Raw genomic sequence first — 21440 nt, 5'->3', positions numbered from 1 at the left:
AGTAACAGTGCATTGATTTCTATTTCTTATGTTTGTTTGAGAACAAGAAAAAAGAAATGACAACCAACAACATCTAATTAAATTCAAATCTGAATCTTGTTCTAAACTAAGGGCATGTTTGTTTGCCTAAAAAAATTGAAAATCAAAGAAATGGAAAACTATTAAATCAAAGAATTGTTTTGGGAGTGTTTGGTTTGCTAAAAAAAGAAGGAAATCAAAGAAATGAAGATGAGTTGTCACCTTATTATAGGATGATGTGAGTGATTTTTTAAGAAAACTTGTTTTTATGTTGTTTGGTTGGCGAAAAAAATAATGAAATAAATTATAAGAAACCTATTTCTTGTAATAGGTTGTTTTCTTTTGCTTGGTTATTTCTTAAAAATAAGAAAATATATGAGATGAGATGAGTTGTCATTATATTATTGGATGATGTGACCCACACTTAAGGAAATTGTTTTCCTAGCTTTTTGGGAGGAAAACAAAGAAATAAAATGTTAATGAGATGAGATGAGTTGTCACAATCTTATTGGATGATGTGAGTAATTTTTAAATATGAGATGAGATGAGTTGAGTGATGTTGTGGATGAAAATAATATTTTATTAGATATGGTGGATGTGATGGATGAGTTGTTGGATGAAAATAATATTTTATTAGATGTGATGGATGAGTTGTTGGATAAAAATAATATTTTATTAGATGTTGTGGGTGAGTTTTAGGGATGGAAATGTGTGAAATTGTATTTTTTGAGTTTTCTTGGTTTGCATTTCTATTTTTTGGTTTTTTAGGAAATAACCAAACAGCCCCTAATAATCTATCTATCTATCTACCCTTTAAAAGAGGGAGTTCATGAAAAACTTTCCTCTCCCCAAAATAGCCTTACCCCAAATTTAATTACCAAACATATCCCAAAATATCCTCCCCAAAATACCCTTTCATCAGTTACCCATATTTTCCTCCTTTCAATTCATCGGTCCTTTCAATTCATCGGTCATTTTAATTACCAAACTTTACTCCTTTCAATTCCTCCTCCTCCTCCTCCTCCTCCTCTGATCTTCCATTACCTCCAACAACTTTTAGAGATGAATTCAATTCACCAGTTCATCCGTTACCCTTCCTCTCAGCCCATTCTCGGTTCTTACGTTACCCCGTCCCACGATCTTTTCAAATTGAAGGCTTAAGATCGGGTAGAATTTTTGCATCGGGTAGAATCAGTAAGGAATTTCATTGAAGAAGGTATTACTTAATTTTTCCTACGCTTTCTGCTCAATTCAACAATAGGTCAATTTCATTTTGTTCTAATTAGCTATCATTTCATTTTGTTCTAATTCAACAATAGGTCAAGGATTGTCCGAATTAGGGCTTGCTTCAAGTCTTTATCTTGCTCCTGTGTCAGTTTCAACAGGTAAAAATTCAATTGTTATTTTTTTTGAATTTATGGTTTATGTCCTTTTAGTTAATTTTGGTGAATTATTTTTTTTATTTTGAGCTGAATTGAGGAAATTAGGGGTGGTCGACTTTGTTAGATAGTATTTGCAGACACAAAAGGGGAAACTTGACTGAGTTTGTTAGATAGTATTTGCAGACAAAATGATATTGTTGTGTCTATTGTTCAAGTTCTATTTTTGTACATTTAGCATAGGTCATATACATTTATAGAAAAAGATACATAATTTCATATTGCTTTTGTGCTTGTCATATGCAAGTAGTCTCCATCGTCGTCTTCAAAGCTACAGTTGATCAAGGATTCTTTCTCCACCCAAATGTCCAGGGGTTCGATGGAGTGATGTTTTCAAAGATTTTTTTTATTACAGAGGCGTAGTGCTTTTTTAAAATCGTATAGTTTTAACTTTTATCTTAAGTTATGTGCTCACGTTGTCTGTAAAAGAAACCAATGTGCTTTGCTCAGAGTTGGAAGTTGTTAAGGTTAATGATGTCAGGGCTCAGTTTATATATTTAGAGGCTGCTTATGCGCTCTATGGCAACATTTTATGTGTGAATTGCATAATGCTGTGATTTTTTAAATTCTGAGTTTGAGACTTTCTGATACTTGTGGCTTGAGATTATGGTTGGTATAAAACAACAAAGTAGAAGTATCCTAATAAATGGATAACAACAATTAATAAAAAAGAGCAAAGTAGAAGTATCAATGTTTTGCTATTATCATTGCGTATGATAAAGCTAATAAGTAATGAAACATCAACTGGAATGAGATGAAAGGAAACTTGATAATATAGTTGAACAAATTAAAAATCAAACTTGATAATGCTGTTGTTTATCTTTGGAGGTATAGATATGCATGATCATTGATTAGTTCGGCAGAATGCTCCTCTACGATATAGATATGCATGACTTTAGGTATGTTCATCGATAAACAACAGAAGTTTATTAACAAAGTAAACAATTTTTCAGGGGCCGTGTGCATAAAGTTTAGAAATAATCACTTCCTCCAAAGATATTTGATATTATTGCCAGTATTTGATTACTCTATTAAATCTTAAAATATGTGATTACTAATTACTCAAGGGATCTGACTTTACGTGTAGTTGGATCTGGAGAAAGGAATGATGGACTGTCTGTATGCAAAATGTGAGTTGGAAGATAAACTCAGTTTGTATTTTATTACCATACTTGTTCCTTACCTTCATTTTGCTTTGCTTTGCTTGGCTTTATGTCTTATTAATAATTAATTGCTGACGCCAATCTTACTGTCATTGGCTTATTTAGGCACCACTCCCTGTATCACGGACTGTGTCATGGCTGAGCTTGAAAAATTGGGACAGAAATATCGGGTAGCTTTAAGGTTTCTTTCAGTCTCCTTTAACCAAGATTTTGATTTCAAAGATGATTTGTTATCATGGTACTTGTGGCTGTGGTTATGCAGTTTTCTAATTGAAGCTATTGGTGTTGCCCTTTTCATATTGCATTGGTCCTTAGTATCATTTCCGCAAGTGCATATATTTCCTTTTGCTATGACTGAGTTATTCATTGGTTTGTTACAGGATTGCCAAGGATCCTAGGTTTGACCGGCTACCATGCATCCATAAAGGAACTTATGCTGATGATTGCATTGTTGACAGAGTCACTCAGGTAGTACAGTATGAAAATTATTTTTGCTAAATGAACACATTCTAATCACTTGACACATTTCCAACTGATTATTTGCAAATGATCAAAATTTATCATCTTCCACTATAATAGAATTTATAATGAAACATACAGCCGAAGGATACTAAACCATACCTCCTCTCTTGTTTGCTTCATTAAGTAGGCAATCTACTATAGAAGCCGAGTTATTGCTTACAGGAAAAACTCTTCCGTCTTCTTCTGTCTGAAGAGGACATGATAGTAGTTTAGGATCTTTAGATATCTTCAACCCAAGAACATATAGGAAGAAAACCAATGAAGCTACATGTTTCAATTAGATAACCTTAAGATCAACTCCATGATCAGAGAACCAATGCATTGTGTCCTGCGGACCATGAATATTGAAGAAAGATCCACGTAGTTCTCTACTACCCCTCGGATAATTTTCTGCTAACCTCTACAATATGCAGCAAGCAAAAGCAAAGTTGCCTTGTAAAAATTGCATATCCATACCCCAGGGTTGCTTTATAACAATAACAATAAACAAGACTGCATATCCAGTCAACAATATAGATGTTAGCAGCAAAAACCTAATAACGTCAGAAACAGTCTACATTGTGGACTGCATCCTAATAAACAAAATCCTGTGCCTCTTTGAAATGCTGCTAGAGTTTCTTATTGTAAATGTACAAAATGGACTACTTTTTTACTATTCATGAATGAAACTAGCAAAGTGCTTAATTTGTTCTGAAGGTAATTATGACTAGAATCAATTTGTCAGAAACTGATGCAAAAATGAAAAAGAAAATCAAGAAAATGTGTTTTATGCATGATAAGAACCCAGATCCAGCAAAATACTCTGCATCACCATCAATGAAAAAAAACATAAGAGTAGCCTAAAAATATAATAATGGAAATAAAAAACTACAGGTACAGTAGGAAGACTACAAAACAACAATAATCACATGGGCCAGTCAAACCTCTAACATAATACCAATTATCAGAGAATTTTAAGGAGAAAAGGTATGATAAGCCTCTAAAATATATCAATTAATTCAGTTTAGATACTTCATAGAAACGCAATAATGCTACCTCATAAGAGGTAAGTAAACATCATAAAACAACATCCTTCCTTTCACTCAATTTTCATCTAGATGTGTCCTTTCTTCTCCATTAACTCCTGCGGCTGATAAGTTGGAACCAGCATATACTTCTCTATTGTTTCAGTTAACATCTTGGTTGATCTACCTTATACCATACTTTTTTTGCGACTTTAAGTATATTCCTCCCCTAAAAGGTGCATTCCAGACATTTAACCATCTCAGGCACTCATTGGTTAAAGCTGCCCAAACATTTTGCAAGCACAGTCATTTTTTTTTTGGATAGTTTACTGAATAGAGCTTCTTTATCAATAATAACCCATCATTTGTAGAGAGTATATCCTTCTTTCATCAGTCCATGTATATATTGAATAAACTCACAAGTTATGGAAACATGACTTACTTGGTTTCGATGATAGATATAAACCAATTCTTAATTTATCCAACCAAAAATGTTTATAAGAAGAACATAGTCATAATTTTCATTAATCCCTGAACCAAACTGGGTATATTAAAGGTGTACGCTTGCCTAAATGATTGAAATTGATTGTCTTTAAAGCATATTTCATCCCACAAAGTAGTACAAAGTGATGAAAATCATGTGAAGGCCATTAGGATTTAATGTTACTTAAAATTTCACTAATTATTTATCACATTAAACCAAGGTATAGTTGCAAACTTGAAATATAACTCAAGAACATAAGATTGCATATAGAAATAAGCAAAAAGCAAGATGAAATATGCTATTTATTATAAACATAATGGCATATATGCTAATACCATTTATTTCCCAATGACATCATTCATGAAGTTACCATTCCAAAATTCTCAAAGATCTCAACAAATTTTACAATTATGTGTCACACTTTACACATTATGAGATCATACATAAACTAATATTAAGTGTAGTTTCTGTTCTTGTCAGTTTATTATCAGATCCGTGGGCCATTAGCCCACCATGATAAATTTTTTTTGGTGGGTTGGGGTTGTTAGTTTGTTTTTTTATAAAATCTAAGAGAACTTGTTGGGACACTACAAACTACAAACTATATTAAGTGTAGTTTCTGTTCTTGTCAGTTTATTATCAGATCCGTAGGCCATTAGCCCACCATGATAAATTTTTTTTTTGGGTGGGTGGGTAGGGGGGGCAACCACAGTAGCCTGCTGCTAGTGCCCTCGAGCAGTGCCCATGTTGCAATACTGCAAGGGCATGACGCACCCCTACCTTATAAAGAATTAAAAAAGATAATACATGAACTACAAAAAGCCCATAGACAAGATGAACTGAGCAAGCACTCAAAATTTAATATGGCAAAAAGGCATATTGCTTTAGCAAAACAAAAATGTTCCAATAAGTCATAGATGACTCACTATTTTCTCAAGAAAATGCCCATTTGTTACATTGCACCTACCCCCACCAGATATTTTATCCTGAAATATAAAAAAAAATAATAGTTTCAATATATAACATAGTGAAGCGATTGTTGAGGATAAGATATGAGTCAAAAACAAAAGACTAAATGTTGTACTTGGTAGTGAGGTGTCAAATCCCCCTCCACTCATTCAAATGTGGGAACAAATTCACATGGGTAGTGAGTGGATGAGGATGTGACACATCACTACCAAGCACAAAATTTGTGCCATATTTCTCTCTCTATATATACACACATACACACACACACACACACACACACACACACACACACACACACACACACACACACACACACACACACACACACACACACACACACACACACACACACACACACACACACACATATATATATATATATATGTGTGTGTGTGTGTGTGTGTGTGTGTGTGTGTATGTGTGTGTGTGTGTGTGTGTGTGTGTGTGTGTGTGTGTGTGTGTGTGTGTGTGTGTGTGTGTGTGTGTGTGTGTGTGTGTGTGTGTGTGTGTGTGTGTGTGTGTGTGTGTGTGTGTGTGTGTGTGTGTGTGTGTGTGTGTGTGTGTGTGTGTGTGTGTGTGTGTGTGTGTGTGTGTGTGTGTGTGTGTGTGTGTGTGTGTGTGTGTGTGTGTGTGTGTGTGTGTGTGTGTGTGTGTGTGTGTGTGTGTGTGTGTGTGTGTGTGTGTGTGTGTGTGTGTGTGTGTGTGTGTGTGTGTGTGTGTGTGTGTGTGTGTGTGTGTGTGTGTGTGTGTGTGTGTGTGTGTGTGTGTGTGTGTGTGTGTGTGTGTGTGTGTGTGTGTGTGTGTGTGTGTGTGTGTGTGTGTGTGTGTGTGTGTGTGTGTGTGTGTGTGTGTGTGTGTGTGTGTGTGTGTGTGTGTGTGTGTGTGTGTGTGTGTGTGTGTGTGTGTGTGTGTGTGTGTGTGTGTGTGTGTGTGTGTGTGTGTGTGTGTGTGTGTGTGTGTGTGTGTGTGTGTGTGTGTGTGTGTGTGTGTGTGTGTGTGTGTGTGTGTGTGTGTGTGTGTGTGTGTGTGTGTGTGTGTGTGTGTGTGTGTGTGTGTGTGTGTGTGTGTGTGTGTGTGTGTGTGTGTGTGTGTGTGTGTGTGTGTGTGTGTGTGTGTGTGTGTGTGTGTGTGTGTGTGTGTGTGTGTGTGTGTGTGTGTGTATATTGCCAACTAATCTGACTAAGAGAACTTTCTTGCGTAGAATAATATAAATGTGCCAACTAATCTGACTAAGAGAACTTTCTTGCGTAGAATAATATAAATGATGTCATAAAGACATCAGAGGTGGGGAAGGAAAAAATATCAGGCATAATTAACTATGTTTAACATTTAGAGTAACTTTTCTAATCAATTAACTCACCTAAACACAAATTTCTTTACAACTTTCAGAATAAAAAACTGTGATTCTCTCAGTATTTTTGAGAGAACAGTCACATGTGCAAAAGAAAGGCAACTAATTTTCTTACTATTAGCAATAAACTTATCCTATTCACCAAATTCTTCATGTTAGTCAGATGACTCACATCAGCACACATGCAGCTCAACTTCGTCATTTTAGATCTTTGCAATTACAGCATAAAGTGTATCATGATTTTTAGCCCATCAACCAAAGTCAAGCCATATACTGATAAAAAACATTTAGTTGTACTAATGGAAGCATAGCACACCCGAGTAACAATCCTAATGTGTGTCAATATTTGTTGCAATAGAGCTCCAGTAAACCTAAAACCCGGAACTTTGGAAATGTGATAAAGATGAAAGATGCAAACTACAGAGATGTACCTTAAGAGAAGAGGAACACACAGAGGGGAAGGAAATTAATAAACCATAGACTTAGATTCATGTTTTCCATGTTAACAGTGATAGTGGAGGCGCATAAAAAGTACTTAATGTTCATATACAAATGCCTTACATCTTACAAATTTATCTCAAGATATGATGGATCAAACACAAGATTGTAGAAATGAAAAGTTAGCAATGAAGTTAATCCCCAATGCTTCACTATAAGCTGCACAAAGTACTAAAAAATGTGTGTCGGTGCTATAAGAATGTCCTGAAATTCTATTAGATCTCTAGAAACATCCAGTGTCAGCATATATTCCTTGTAACAAAAATATGCTTATTGTCAGGACTTTCTTCTAGCTTGCTGAGGATATTCGTTGTCCAATCTTCTCTTTCTTCTGCACCCACTCAACATCAATGACCATTGTTTCATCATCACAAGCAACAACAGGGAATCCAGGGGAAAAAGCAGGCATACGAGGGGCAAACGAATCAGGAGGAGTGTGTTGGGTACCAAATCAAACTCAAAGTCGGACTGAAATATTTTTGGTTCTTTTTTTTTAATTTGGGTATTGTTCAGATGTGGCCGGATCTCATTCGAAAGGCTAAAGATGGGGACTTGAATGGGATTCAAACCTATGTTTTCTGGAATGGGCATGAGCCTGTCCAAGGCCAGGTAAAATACTAGAACTTTAGCTTTTTATTTTTGGTGAGAGTTTTGATGATTTATCGATGACTTTCTTTTGGTGTGCAGTATTATTTTGAGGACATGTATGACTTGGTTAAGTTCATCAAGTTAGTACAGAAGGATGGCCTATATGTCAATCTGCGCATTGGCCCTTATGTTTGTGCTGAATGGAATTTTGGGTAATAAGAAAATTTACTATGGATTGATTTATTAATTTAAATATTAATGTTTAATTATGTTTATGGTTTATTGTAATGTATAGGGGATTCCATGTTTGCCTCAAATATGTGCCTGGTATCAGTTTCAGAACTGATAACGAACCTTTCAAGGTACAGAAATAACCCAAAATTTAGCTAATATAAAAGTTTATAATCACATAGGAATATATTTTGATCTTGTCCCTTTTACAGTAGGAAATGCAGAACTTCACCCAGAAGATCGTTGGAATGATGAAATCAGAAAATATATTCCAATGGCAGGGTGACACTATTATCGTATCTCAGGTTACAAGTTTTCAACATTATCTCTACAAATTTATAGTAATACTAATATTGCTTGTATCGATATTAGATTATTTATTGCTATATTTTCGCAGATTGAGAATGAATTTAGGCATCTAGAACGGGATCATGAGGCTCCAGCAAAGGCTTATGCAGGTTGGGCAGCAAAAATGAAACTCGACCTTGACACTGGGATTCAATGGATTATGTGCAAAGAAGATGATGCACCTGATCCTATTGTAAGTTTTTTCTTCTCTTTTTTAAATCATTTTGGATTCCTTTTCAGTGACAGCTTAGTTAAATAATTTATAATTGTGTTTGCCTTCTCTACAAGGACCCACTGCACATGCTTTAGTAATCTTATATTCTATCTCACTGCACCTCTTTAAATAGTCAAATTGAATCATTCTTAATAGTAAAACATTTTCTTGAATTCGTATAGATTAACACGTGGAATGGATTTTATGTCGACGATTTCTCTCCAAACAAGCCATATAAACCATCTATGTGGACTGAAGTCTGCACTGCATGGCAATTGCTTGAATTCTAAGCAACTTTTCATTAGTTTAATTAGGAAGATATGGTTATTTTTGAGCCAAATTCACAACCTTTTGTTTTCTTTTGTATAAATTTCAGGTTTACAGGGTTTGGAGGTCCAATTCATTATCAACACGTTGAAGATGTGGCCTTTCCTATTGCACAGTTTATACAGAAATGTGGATCTTATTTCTACTACTATATGGTGAGGATTTAATGTACTATTTATTTGTGTTTCATCGAAATATTATGTTTCACAAGTGTGACTTTTACTTACTTGCTTTTTGGCTATAGTACCATGGTGGAACGAATTTTGGCAAGACAGCTGGTGGTCCATTCATAGCTACAAACTATGATTATGATGCTCCAATTGATGAATATGGTCAGTTAATCTTATGCATTGTTTAATAAGTATGATTAGTTTGCCAGTTTCTCACTTAACACCTTTCTCTTCGAGTCACTATGCAGTAATTTTTAAATTAGGCAAATTATAGCAGTTAAGAGAAGATATGTCTCTTACCAAATACACTTTATAGGTAGATAATTTCAATGTTCACACCTATTAGGCATACACTAACACACTTTAAACATTAAACAAGGTAATCTTCTTGCACTACTAATGAGTACAATAGAGAATGTGCAAACACTTAAGAAATTAATAACAAATAAATAAATGTTTAATATACACTACTATATCACCAATTATGACATAAAACATTTTAATCCGGGATCACGTTTTGTCCTTGCTCTCTGTCAACTATTGAAAATTTACACTCTTTTTCCATAGGTCTGTTAAGAGAACCAAAATCGGACCATTTGAAAGACTTGAACAAAGCAATCAAGTTCTGTGAACCTGCTTTGGCTTCTGGGGATCCTATTAGGACATCACTTGGAAGCAATCAAGATGTAGCCTAGCTATAAACAAATATTCTTTTTGTAGAACATCCTTATAAATGGTTTACAGACTAACTCTTCATCATTCCTTGGTATAGTCTCACGTTTTCAGGTGATACTCAAAATTTAATTAAAGTAGCTTTCAATGGGATGCACTATGATCTTCCTACTTGGTCTGTTAGCATCCTTCCTGACTGTAAAACCTCTGTCTTCAACAATGAAAGGGTGAGCAAAACCTTTGATTCAACGTCGTACAATTCAATAATCTCTTGTATAGATGTATAATACAAATTTGACTTTTTAATATATAAGTCACACATTTTGCCAATTATTTGCAAAGCTACCCTCTAAATAATCAAATCTGGGTGGAAAAAATCCACAAATCAACAAATTAATTTGTGGGATACAGTGATAAAATGTTAACTATTTTCTTTGATATTAGGAGTATTCTTGCAAATATCTAAATTTTTGTGTGTGCATGTACTTTAGGATTTTCTAGAATACAGTTTGATGGTCTATATTTCTAGAGAAAGCCCTGATTCTAAGCTGCTGTTTCTAATATTGGTGTTGACATTTAGGATTTTCTGGAATTCAACGCAACAGACTACCTTTGGTACACAACATAGTGAGTAATTAATCTTGGCATTTTGACATCTCTCAATTTATGGCTTTGTTGCATGGACTTTCAATGGATGCTAATAGAAATGCTTTTAATAATTAGAATTAGATTAAGATGAAGGCAGAGTTGGCTTTAGGAGGATCATAACCATATCAGGTAACAAACAGATACTTTTCAGTTAGGATTCCTGAACTCTAACGTTGTATTAATTCATAATTTTATTTTTACTATGAAAATTTTATAATGTCGATAAAAGTGGATGTATCTGTTGCATTCTTTTCTTTCCTTTTCATATTCAACATATAAGTTGGCTTTTTCCTTCTCTTATCTGGGCATCTTTTTCCACATAGCATAGTCATATGAATCATGAATGCCCTGTTTGGTGGTCTATATTTCTAGAGAAAGCCCCGATTCTAAGCTGCTGTTTCTAATATTGGTGTTGACATTTAGGATTTTTTGGAATTCAACAAGTCTCGCTTACAACAATTACCTTGTTAAATTTTGGAGCCTATTCCCTTGGGAGAAGGTGCCGGTGTTGGAATGATGAAAGGGGTTGATTCCATGGCAATGCCTGAAGGATCCACATTATTTGAGCTTGTTCAAAGTGGCATTACCTATTCTCATGCTTCAGTTGGGATATTGGTTCGCTTGAGGAAGGAATTATCATTGGTGAAAGATATTCCTGTGATGTTTGCAATTGATCAGGCATGTTAAAAGTTTTCAATGATCCAGAATCCAGTTTCTTATACAGCTAGGTCTCATCGAATATAACACTGCATACACAAACTAATTTTTTTTCCATTTTCCTTCTTTTTTCTTCTGTTTCGAGTATAACAACTGGTTTACATCCATCGAACATGGGGAACCTGTAACCGTTCAATCTTGCCGACCAATTCATACTAAGGTACTCCCCACGGTTAGTGACAGTTTGTAACTAATTTTTTAACAAATATCACGTCCACGGTTAGTGACAGTTTTCATAGTTTTCAGCATCACAATAATTTTCTTCCATGGGATATCTGATCTAATTTCTGAGCTATTGAAACAGTCTAGGATTTAGCTAATTTTAATTGATTTGCTCTTGTAAGAGGAAGTGCTAAGTGATTACTGTCAATTACTTCATGACTAAATGACATTGATAAATTTTAATATCAAGTATCAATTTATTTTAACTTTGCACATGATTGTTGTAGATGTTTCTGAAGAAACTATAAGATAATTTACTGCCCCATCAATCATATTCATTGATGAGATAGATGCAATTGCTTCCAAGCGAGAAAACCTGCAAAGGGAGATGGAACGGCGGATAATAACACAACATATGACTTGCATGGATGAATCACATTGCACTCAGTCTTCTGATGATTCCCAAAAACATCTGAGAAGAAGCTTGGTTATGTTCTTGTTATCGGAGCAACAAACAGACCAGATGCACTTGACCAAGCTTTAAGGAGACCTGGACGGTTTGATCGTGAGATTTCTTTGGGTGTACCTGATGAAAAAACAACTGAGTATTGCATGATTGCAAGGTTAGGTGATCAATGAGTTCCTATCGTTCAATTGCATTGCAAATGAGCATAGTTTTGGTTGGGATATTCACATGAGTTGGGAAGAGAAAAAACTGAAAATATGTTGTTTGTGTGACTTTGTTTTGGATGAATCCTCAGGTACAAGTTCAGGTGAAAATAAACTAAACCGTATGATGATTTTTGGAATATGACATGGTATCTGTGTAGAATTTGATTTTCGTTAAAGTGGAGTATTACCTTATGTAGAGTATATAATTAAGTAATTAACTATGATTTAAATTTATCTACAGGGAAGTTCATGTTGTTATTAGTCAATTTCCAAGGGTTAACTTCATGACCGCTATAATTCATCAATCTAAAGGGAAACACAAAGTGCAGTCAGAAGCTTTTGCTTGGATTTACATCCACAGCTTCAAACATTACTTTTATGTATATTCTTGTTATTGTATTTGATTGATCAATCACCATGTAGATACAACCACTCTACTATCGCATAATTGATCCTTAAATATAAATGTATTAATCAAACATTTTTAATTTTTAGCTTATGTTCATATATACTGTGTACATTCATTAAATTTATACCAAATCTTTCCATAAATATAATTATAATTTAAATTAATATTAAAAATTTTACCACGTGCATTGCACGTGCAATCTAACTAGTAATGATAAAAAATACGAATCCTATTTCAGAATCCTACTGTTCTCCGTAGATCCTCTCCATACGTAATAGCGCCGCTGACATTAATTGGTGTCGTGTTAGCTTTTCCACAAGTTTTCTTCCCGACCCCAAAAACCTACAAAATTTTTTACTTTCCCTTCTCAAATCTATCTCAATCTGCGATCGCACAAAAACAAATAAAAAGAACCAAACTTTGATACTCAGATTATCGGCAGCTAATTAGAGAAAGATGTGAGGGGGAAAAGTCATTGATTTTATTTCAGCTCGTAAGATTTCTCTCTTTCGATGCCTTAATTTTTTCTATTTTGAATTTTTTCAAGGAGTTTCGATGAAATTGGGAGCAGGGCGATAAACCTCGCGATTAGAGCTCTTCGGAAGCGGCGTTTGGTCGAAGAGGGCGCTCATGCTCCTGCCATTGATGCGCTCTCGAGGCCCTGGGCGGTTCAGGTACTGTTCTTGATGATGATTTTGGTCAAAGTTTGATTCTTTTTTTATTTGGGTTTGTTGAAACTAGGGTTTTGGTGTGACTTAATGTGATTTCTCTATTGTTTTCTTGTTAGCATTTTGACAAACAATTGGGGTGCGTACGAATATGATGATTTAAAAAAAAAATAGTGCGAAAATCTGATATTGAGGTTATTATGATGAAGAGATTGAAGGTGCATATTGACTCACGGACAAAATTTAATAACTCTAAATTTAAAAGTTGAGAAATATTTGTTTTGTTTCTCATATATTGGTCTGAGTAACACTTCCTCTATGTAAAGGAATATGATAGGATGGGATCTTTAGTCAATGTGGGACTAAATACATTGATCCTATATAATCTAACTCTTTCAACACTGCTAGTTGAGCTAGCATAAGTACCATGCATTTTTACCAGGAGGTTTAATGAATTAAGTGTACCGCCCAAGGTGTAAATGTAAACTTGACATGTTTGATTTTTATATGTAGATCCTCATAATCTATACCGGTGACCTTCTTTCGACTGCATGACAATTAAGTTCAATATGTTTGCTCTGTTCATAAAATTCTAAGTTAAATGTAATGTAGATAGCTGCTTGGTTATGACATATAATCTCATCATGACTTTTGGTAGACTCTTAACTCATCAACTAATTGTTTAATCCAAATTATGTCACTTTGGTTTTGCATTCTTTTTGGAGACAACATCACACATTTTTACTTTTCAAGAAGCCAGATTCCCTGAAAGAAACTCATAATTGACAAAAGCAGATCTTTAAGTGTCTAGATAGCTTCCAAACTTTTGTGAAACCTGCTATGCAACAATATCAACCATGTGAATACATGAGCTCCCTCCCTGCAGCACCCTTCATATATCAAAGAATCTGATTGCAGCCTTTCAACGGCCAGTGTGAGTATGAGAGCAAATATTAATTGACTGGCCGTACGTATTCTGAAAATAATATCAGGTTGAGTTGCAGTGAGATAATTCGAACAGTTAATTCGTATTTGTTGCTCTGTTTCTCTCTGAGACTTTTTCAGTATTTTGAACCCATAATCCATACTGTTCATGTATTTAATTGATTTTCTTTATTTTAATTTGGTTTGCTTTCTCGTCTTTGAGCGCCATGTAAAACTGTTTGTTGATCAATTATGTAGGGCTTAGAGTGGAAGGAGAAAGCTGAAAAGATTGAACTAGAGCTGCAACAATGCTATAAAGCTCAGTCACGGTTATCTGAGCAGCTTGTAGTAGAAGTGGCAGAATGCAGAAGCGCAAAGTTTCTTGCTCAAGAGAAAGAAGCATTGATTACAGCACTGCAAAGTGACCTAGCACAAACAAGGTTGCTGATTTCTAACTGATTAAACTAAACAGTTTTGCCTTACGAGCAGTTTTTAACTTTTTGTGGTCCAAATTTTTAGAGAAGAGAACTGCCAACTGAAAGAGAGTCTGGATGAGAAAACGAAAGGTTTAGATCTCTGTATTAGTGAGAACCATTCACTTAGAGCACAACTTGCGGAGGTTCAATTGAAACTGAAGAATGCAGAGGCTGACAACAAGAACTTGATTGATCGTTGGATGTTAGAAAAAATGAAGGATGCAGAAAAGCTTAATGAGGTAATGTCTCTGCCACAATTTGGGTTCTATGTTGAGAAATCTTCTCTATGTTTCGAGATCATAAACTACTCCATTCATTAATCATGTTTTCTGTTATGGAGATTCTTCATGATGTGTATTTAGGATCTTAGCAATGCAGAAGATAAATCTTTTCGTGTGTAGGCATTGAGGGAGGGAAGGGTGTGGTTGCTTACCTTAGAAGGGAAGGTGGTGAAGAAACAGTATTAATTCTGAATTCTTATACAAGTTTAGCAAATAACTCAAAAAGGGAGAGCAAAGGGGAAAACATTTACCTTGCACAATTGTTTGCCAAAAGTCCACAATATTCGGCCCGAAGGTCGTATTTGCTTGTGATACACTGTAACACCGTGTTCCAAGCTGGGAAAATATTGGCCCGTCCTGTGTGTGTCACTCTGTGTTCATTTATTTGGTCACATTTGCATGCACCTCCATATGGTATATGCTATCTATAGAGAAAAAATTCAGTTGATCTTCTTAAGGATCACACTTTTGTGGGAGAAGGTTTATCATGGTATCATTATTATAATCACATGAAGAGTTGAGGGTAGTAAGGGCATCTGGACTATTTTGACTACTATGAATCATAATATTATAAATGTTACATGTAGGGGATAACAAGCTGTCCGGTTTGGGAATTGATGTGACTGACATTTGTTTTATATGCATCTGTGATCTGACCCCTTTATGTTTCTAGTGACCTGAAACATGACCGTCCAACCATATATTACCTAGTCAGGTTTTAAATGGGTTGTCATGGACTTATGATTGAATGTTTTTTTAACTTAGTATTAGTAGGAACTGATGACATAAAATGGCAATTCAGGTTCTAGATAAATTACCCACTTTGCCTTTACTATAATTGTTTCAATATGTAATGAGATTTAGATTAGTCCTGGCTTAACATAGATCATTTAAAGCCATGGACTCAAACTTGACACCAACCATAGACTTTACCATGAATGTGCCACAGGAAGGACCTCCCTTTGTCAATATATTTAGAAAGGTCTACAGTTCAGACCTAAAAACCGACCTGTGTCTAAACGAGTCAGTTAGATTGATCCATTTCGAGCAGCATCCAATCAAGGCCAACCTGAATTTGCTAACTTTGTGTTAGGTTTCAAAAATAAGATTGATCCTATTTTATGCTTGGTTTAACTCTCAAAGATGAATTTGCTGTATGCCATGTGAGAATGCCCATATGATGACAGCCTGTGAGAAAATACTGGGTTGGCTGTTTTTTCTGTTGACGGTTTGTACAATATTGAGGACAGGTGATGAATTAATATTAGCATCAGATAAAATTTCACAACCTTTAGTGGAGTTCCTTAATAATGTACAGAAAGACTCCTCATTAGGAACAACTATTGCTGTAGGGAATTGATGATTAACTGAAAAGCCTAGTTTATGGAATACAGAAACTTTTATAGCTGATCTTAGCCATTGATATTTCATTATTGTAATCGTTGAAGGGAAAACACTTCAAAGTTGTTCCTGCATTCTTGTCAGACACATATTGGATATGACACTTGCTAGATGGTCACCTTTCCCTCGGATTTTAAGAAATGAGAAAACATCACATCAGTGCAGCTTATCGGAAATTGTAAAGATGGAATGTTGCATGCCATGGCGTTACTTCACTCAAATAGACATAAAAGAATACTTTTGAAATAAGAGAGACTATCTTAACAAAAGTTAAAAGAGTTGCAAACATGTGCATGGTGTTTCATAGACCTGTATTTAGGTAAAGTTTTAGATTGGGCTTTCTGATTTGCTTTGTTTGATTTATTTTCTTTATAATATGCAATGAATTTGTTAATCATTATGATTTGGATGTATATTTTATGTAGAAAATGCATATTCAATAGTCAAGGCCTTGTCCCTGTATCCAAGCTTTAAGATTGACATGTCCTTGTGCCACCATTGTTTGTGTCCTGTGTCTGTGTCCATGCTTCCTCTGCTAGAATGATCATAAATTTGTACGCCTTAGTGATCTGGACTGCAACTTATTGTTAAATCATGACAGAGAGAACCAAGAGTCTAAATGATGGATAACAGTTCCATAGGGTAAGGGGGAACGCATGTCAGATAGTGGATGTTGGGAGTTTCGAGTTTAAGTAGAAGCCACCATAGTCGATGAAAGACATGCATATCTGATGTGTAGATGTTGACAATTTTAATGTAATGAATTTCTACTTGTTATCTATCTAATAAAACTTGTTATCTATCTAATAAAACTGTAAAGATCATTCGAGACTTGTTCATGGAACAAGTAAACAACATAATAAGATCTACACATAGAACTATTTTACTTATAAACAATAAATACATAGGATAAATACATAAATAAATAATAAACCAGAACACTTGTACTTCATGCGCGAAACATCATATTAGGGACATATTGAGAAAATGTTGATCATATACATCATATCAAACCTGACATGTCGATGATATTTATTAAGACACGATATACTCTGCATGACCTTCAGAAATGCATTGGAGCTCAAAACACATCTTAGCTGAAGTGAGGATATGTTGGGGACATTTAAAACATTTGAGAGTTTATTTTACGTATATTTGACTATAAGCTAGAGCTTTATTTTCAAGAGAGTAATAAATCCTGGAGTCACACATTCAGCTTGACAGTGGAAAAGAATTGATGTGAAAGAATTGATGTAATCTACCTTGATAAGGTGCAATACAGAGTTCTGATTATCTTTTTACTGCATGTATGATTGAAGGTTCTTTTCATTTTGTATGTTATATATTAAAATTCAGCAGTGTCATTCATTTGTGCATGTGCTAAAAAAATAATGCATACACTATATTTTAACTTGTACATAGAAATTCAATAAAACTTTTCAATTACTAATGACATGTCATGGAAGCAACTAGAAGAAAACATTAGGACATTCATTCAAAGTTAATAGCTCTTGAGAATTTAGAATTATTGATTCTTGCTGTTTACAAGAGAGGAGAGATTCCGCAATGATGGTGATATGATTCTGGAGAGGTGGTTAGTGGACAAAATAAGTTCTTCTAGTTCAAAAGTCTACCTAATGAAAGTGGTATGCTTTCTAATAATTTGTTTTGATCAAGTGCAAGGTAAGTATGAGAAAAGAGGTTTCCTATGGTAGGCGTGATGCAGCCAATGAGTTCGTCATTGTACAAGTATAATTTATTTTTACCTACGCTAGGTGGGATGCTGTTCCCCCCACTAACCCAAGAAACACACGCAGAGAAAAAGAAAGAAAGAAATAAACCTAATGTTTCTTCAGTAGCTATGTTGCGGTACGGCCCCTGTATTTGTGTTCAACATGAATTTGCGTCGGCACATGCAAAACTTTGTGATATGTGTCGGAACACATCCAACAAATGTATGACCTTGCTGGACCATTCTGGAATTTAGTGTAGAATATGTTTTGTTTTGCGGATCTTATTATGCGGATCTCGAGTTTATATGAAATGGCATTTTTTGATTTATTGTTAATTTGTTATAAATCTTGAAGTTATGTCTTGATTTCCCCTAATTCTTTATATATGCATATACATATAGTATTAGTACATTTTTATGGTTTTCCTCTTTAATTTTTGAAGTTAGCATATCCATATATCATGTCCGTGGCTATGCTCTGTTGTCAGTTACTAGTGAATCCATATCACGATACAAGATCATATGCACACAAAGCAGCATTCTTGCACAATAATAACTTATTTTTCTTAAGCAACATGCTCATCGGAGGACGGGACATCTCTGGTTTATCTAGAACACCTGAAATCTTAATTGCCATCATGATAGAATTCCAGTATGAAAATAATTAGTTCTTTTTACCAAAATATTGCATCTATTTCTCTATGATCCTATTATAAAAGTTGAGATTTATATTGGTAATAATTGAGTGGCGAATTCTAAATGATGGGAGCTACTATGTTGAAACCAATTAAATGAAAAATAATGTTAGGGGCACACCCCCTAACACACCACCAACCACACCCCCCTCTCCCGTCGCTACAGTAAACCGGGCCTCACATGGGATTTTAAAATTTTTAAAATTCCATGTGGGGCCCGATTTACTGTAGCGATGGGGGAGGTGGGTGTGGTTGGTGGTGTGGTAGGGGGTGTGCCCCTAACACCACTCTTAAATGAACAAGTTTAATCCGGAAAAAGGACTTGGTACCTTTTGGCACATCACTGATTTAGTTATCTTGTTGTATTTTGGGTTTTGTAGATCTTAGTCCCTCAAAATCTTCAATAATTTCATATTAGTTCCTCGAATCTTTGAAATTGCTCATAAGTTCCTCAAATTCTTAGGGGGTCTGCAAATAGGTCCCTCAATGACCAAAATGACCTCATCTTATGTTTTTCATGAACACGTGGTTTCAGGGGATCATAAGCTGAGGGAATTTTGGTCAATGAGGAATCTGAAGGAATTAGAAGCAAATTCTAAGATTTGATGGACTATTATGGAATAATTGAAGATTTGACGGATTAATGTGTAAAAACACAAATTTTTATTATATTTTCTACCATTATTCGTCCTGCTTTCTTACCTTGTAAAGAACACAAGCTCCCTTATTCTTGTCACAGGCTAATTCAATGTACGAGGACATGATGCAGCGCCTCAAAGTCTCAAGCATCGAGCAGCTCGCAAGACAACAAGTTGACGGAGTAGTTCGCCAAAGAGAAGCTGGTTACTACGATAACTTCTCAGAATCCTCACTCCCATCTACATTGAAACACACGATCACCCAAGCCCATGCAGGCGGTTGTGGATCCCTAAAATTCGAGCCCACCTCCCACAAACTAATCACTGGCGGCCAAGACCGACTCGTCAATATCTGGGACTCAAACACCGGAACCCTAACCTCCACTCTCCATGGGTGCCTCGGCTCCATCCTCGACCTTGCTATCACCCATGATAATAAATCTGTGATTGCGGCTAGCAGCAGCAATCAGCTCATTGTTTGGGATTCTGGTTCAGGTAGAATCCGCCACACTCTGACTGGACATCAAAACAAAGTATGCGCCGTTGATGCAAGTAAGGCCTCTAGTCGAAGTATAGTGAGTGCATCCTCTGATCACACTATTAAAGTGTGGGACCTCCACAAAGGGTTTTGCATCAATACCATAATCTCTGCTAGCAACTGCAATGCCGTCTGTTACAGCATCGATGGAGTCACGATTTTCTCAGCCCATGTTGACGGAAATCTTAGATTATGGGACAGTAGAACAGGGCAGTTGATAACCGAGGTGGCAGCCCATTCACAGGCAGTGACATCTGTAAACATCTCTCGGAGCGGTAATTTTGTGTTGACGAGTGGCAGAGATAATCTTCACAATTTGTTCGATGTGAGATCTTTGGAGGTTTGTGGGACTTTTAGGGCGAGTGGGAATAGAGTGGCGTCGAATTGGAGTCGATCGTGCATTAGTCCTGATGAGAATTATGTTGCGGCTGGGTCGGCTGATGGGGCAGTTTATGTTTGGACTAGAGCGAAGGAAGATGCGAGTGTTCTTGAAGGGGGGCATTCTTCGCATGTGCTATCTTGTGCATGGGATGGATTGAGTAACTTGCTGGCGTCGGCTGATAAAAATGGGAATATATGTATATGGACATGATGCGGTTTGCAAAATGAGCTCTCAAGAGATGTACACGTGATGAGGCTTATCTTAATTGTCACATTAAAGGTTATGAGCCTATCATTTACTCTCTTAGTAGCTCATTTTACTGAATGAGCAGCCATATATATATATACACACGCGCGCACACACGTTTTTTTGGTTATCTACTTTAACCAACATTTATAAACTTTTTTATTAGCAATTATGGCCTCAATAGTAACTCTAGTTGTTTTTTTAATTTAATTTGTGAGAAGGGGTATGAATGCAAGAGGTTTAGGCGAGATCTATGGTTTTGGTTTATTTTTCTAATTTTTAGAAAAAAGTTCAAAGATTATTTTTAGATTCCAAAAAAATAAATAAATCCCTTATTTATTAAAATTGCCCATAAAAGTTGAATTTTTAACATGTCAAAAATTAGATTTTTACATCAAATTTTTAATTTTTGGGAAAATTGTGTTAAGACCCTAAAAGTAATAACTTCATGTGCTGCACCCCTTTAACTTTTTCCTATGTGCTGCAGCCCTTAAATTGGAGATCTATGTGTTGCGGTCCTTCTTTAGCAATTATTCCTTGTCAACTAAGTATAGAGATAATAAAAAATTTAAAAAAAAAATCTTAAAATGTCCTTATCTCTTTTGTTCTTTTTCTCTCTAAATCTAATGGTTATGGCTCCTTATTCCTCTTCTTTTCTAACCCATCTCCTTCCTCCTCTCCCCTTCTTCCTCCTTTTTCTCTCAGACACTGATTCCCCTCATCCACCACTAAACTTAGGCACATGCTTTCATATTGTTGATCTGGGGGTATATATTACATTGAAAAAACTCAATATTATTCGTTTGTTCTCTCACTATTTTCCCCTGCTCTCTCTCTCTTTCTCCCCCTCCCT

The 21440-nt window shown here is 35.5% G+C and overlaps 1 protein-coding gene and 1 pseudogene across 2 annotated transcripts; both read left to right on the top strand.

Annotated features, from left to right (window-relative positions):
* On the top strand, window positions 955-12336 carry LOC109830916 (annotated as a pseudogene).
* On the top strand, window positions 12022-20756 carry LOC109830470 (autophagy-related protein 16). Of its 2 annotated transcripts, none has more exons than XM_020397730.1 (5): window positions 12022-12148; window positions 13154-13280; window positions 14457-14638; window positions 14718-14913; window positions 19523-20756. In XM_020397730.1, exons 1-5 carry the CDS (start codon window positions 12138-12140, stop codon window positions 20549-20551), a joined length of 1545 nt encoding a protein of 514 aa, XP_020253319.1. In that variant the 5' UTR covers window positions 12022-12137; the 3' UTR covers window positions 20552-20756. The 2 variants fall into 2 exon arrangements, with proteins under 2 accessions (XP_020253319.1, XP_020253320.1); XM_020397731.1 differs by lacking the exon at window positions 12022-12148 and adding an exon at window positions 12860-13064.

The sequence above is a fragment of the Asparagus officinalis genome, chromosome 2 (assembly GCF_001876935.1).
Source record: "Asparagus officinalis chromosome 2, Aspof.V1, whole genome shotgun sequence".
In the NCBI taxonomy this organism is placed as follows: Eukaryota; Viridiplantae; Streptophyta; class Magnoliopsida; order Asparagales; family Asparagaceae; genus Asparagus; species Asparagus officinalis.
This window is presented reverse-complemented; position numbering and strand designations above follow the sequence as displayed.

Bases quoted from the DNA above. Each gene is read 5' to 3' on its own strand.
- LOC109830470 (XM_020397730.1), top strand. The intron at 13,281-14,456 runs GTACTGTTCTTG...TCAATTATGTAG, and splicing joins CGAGGCCCTGGGCGGTTCAG to GGCTTAGAGTGGAAGGAGAA. The intron at 14,639-14,717 runs GTTGCTGATTTC...CCAAATTTTTAG, and splicing joins AGTGACCTAGCACAAACAAG to AGAAGAGAACTGCCAACTGA.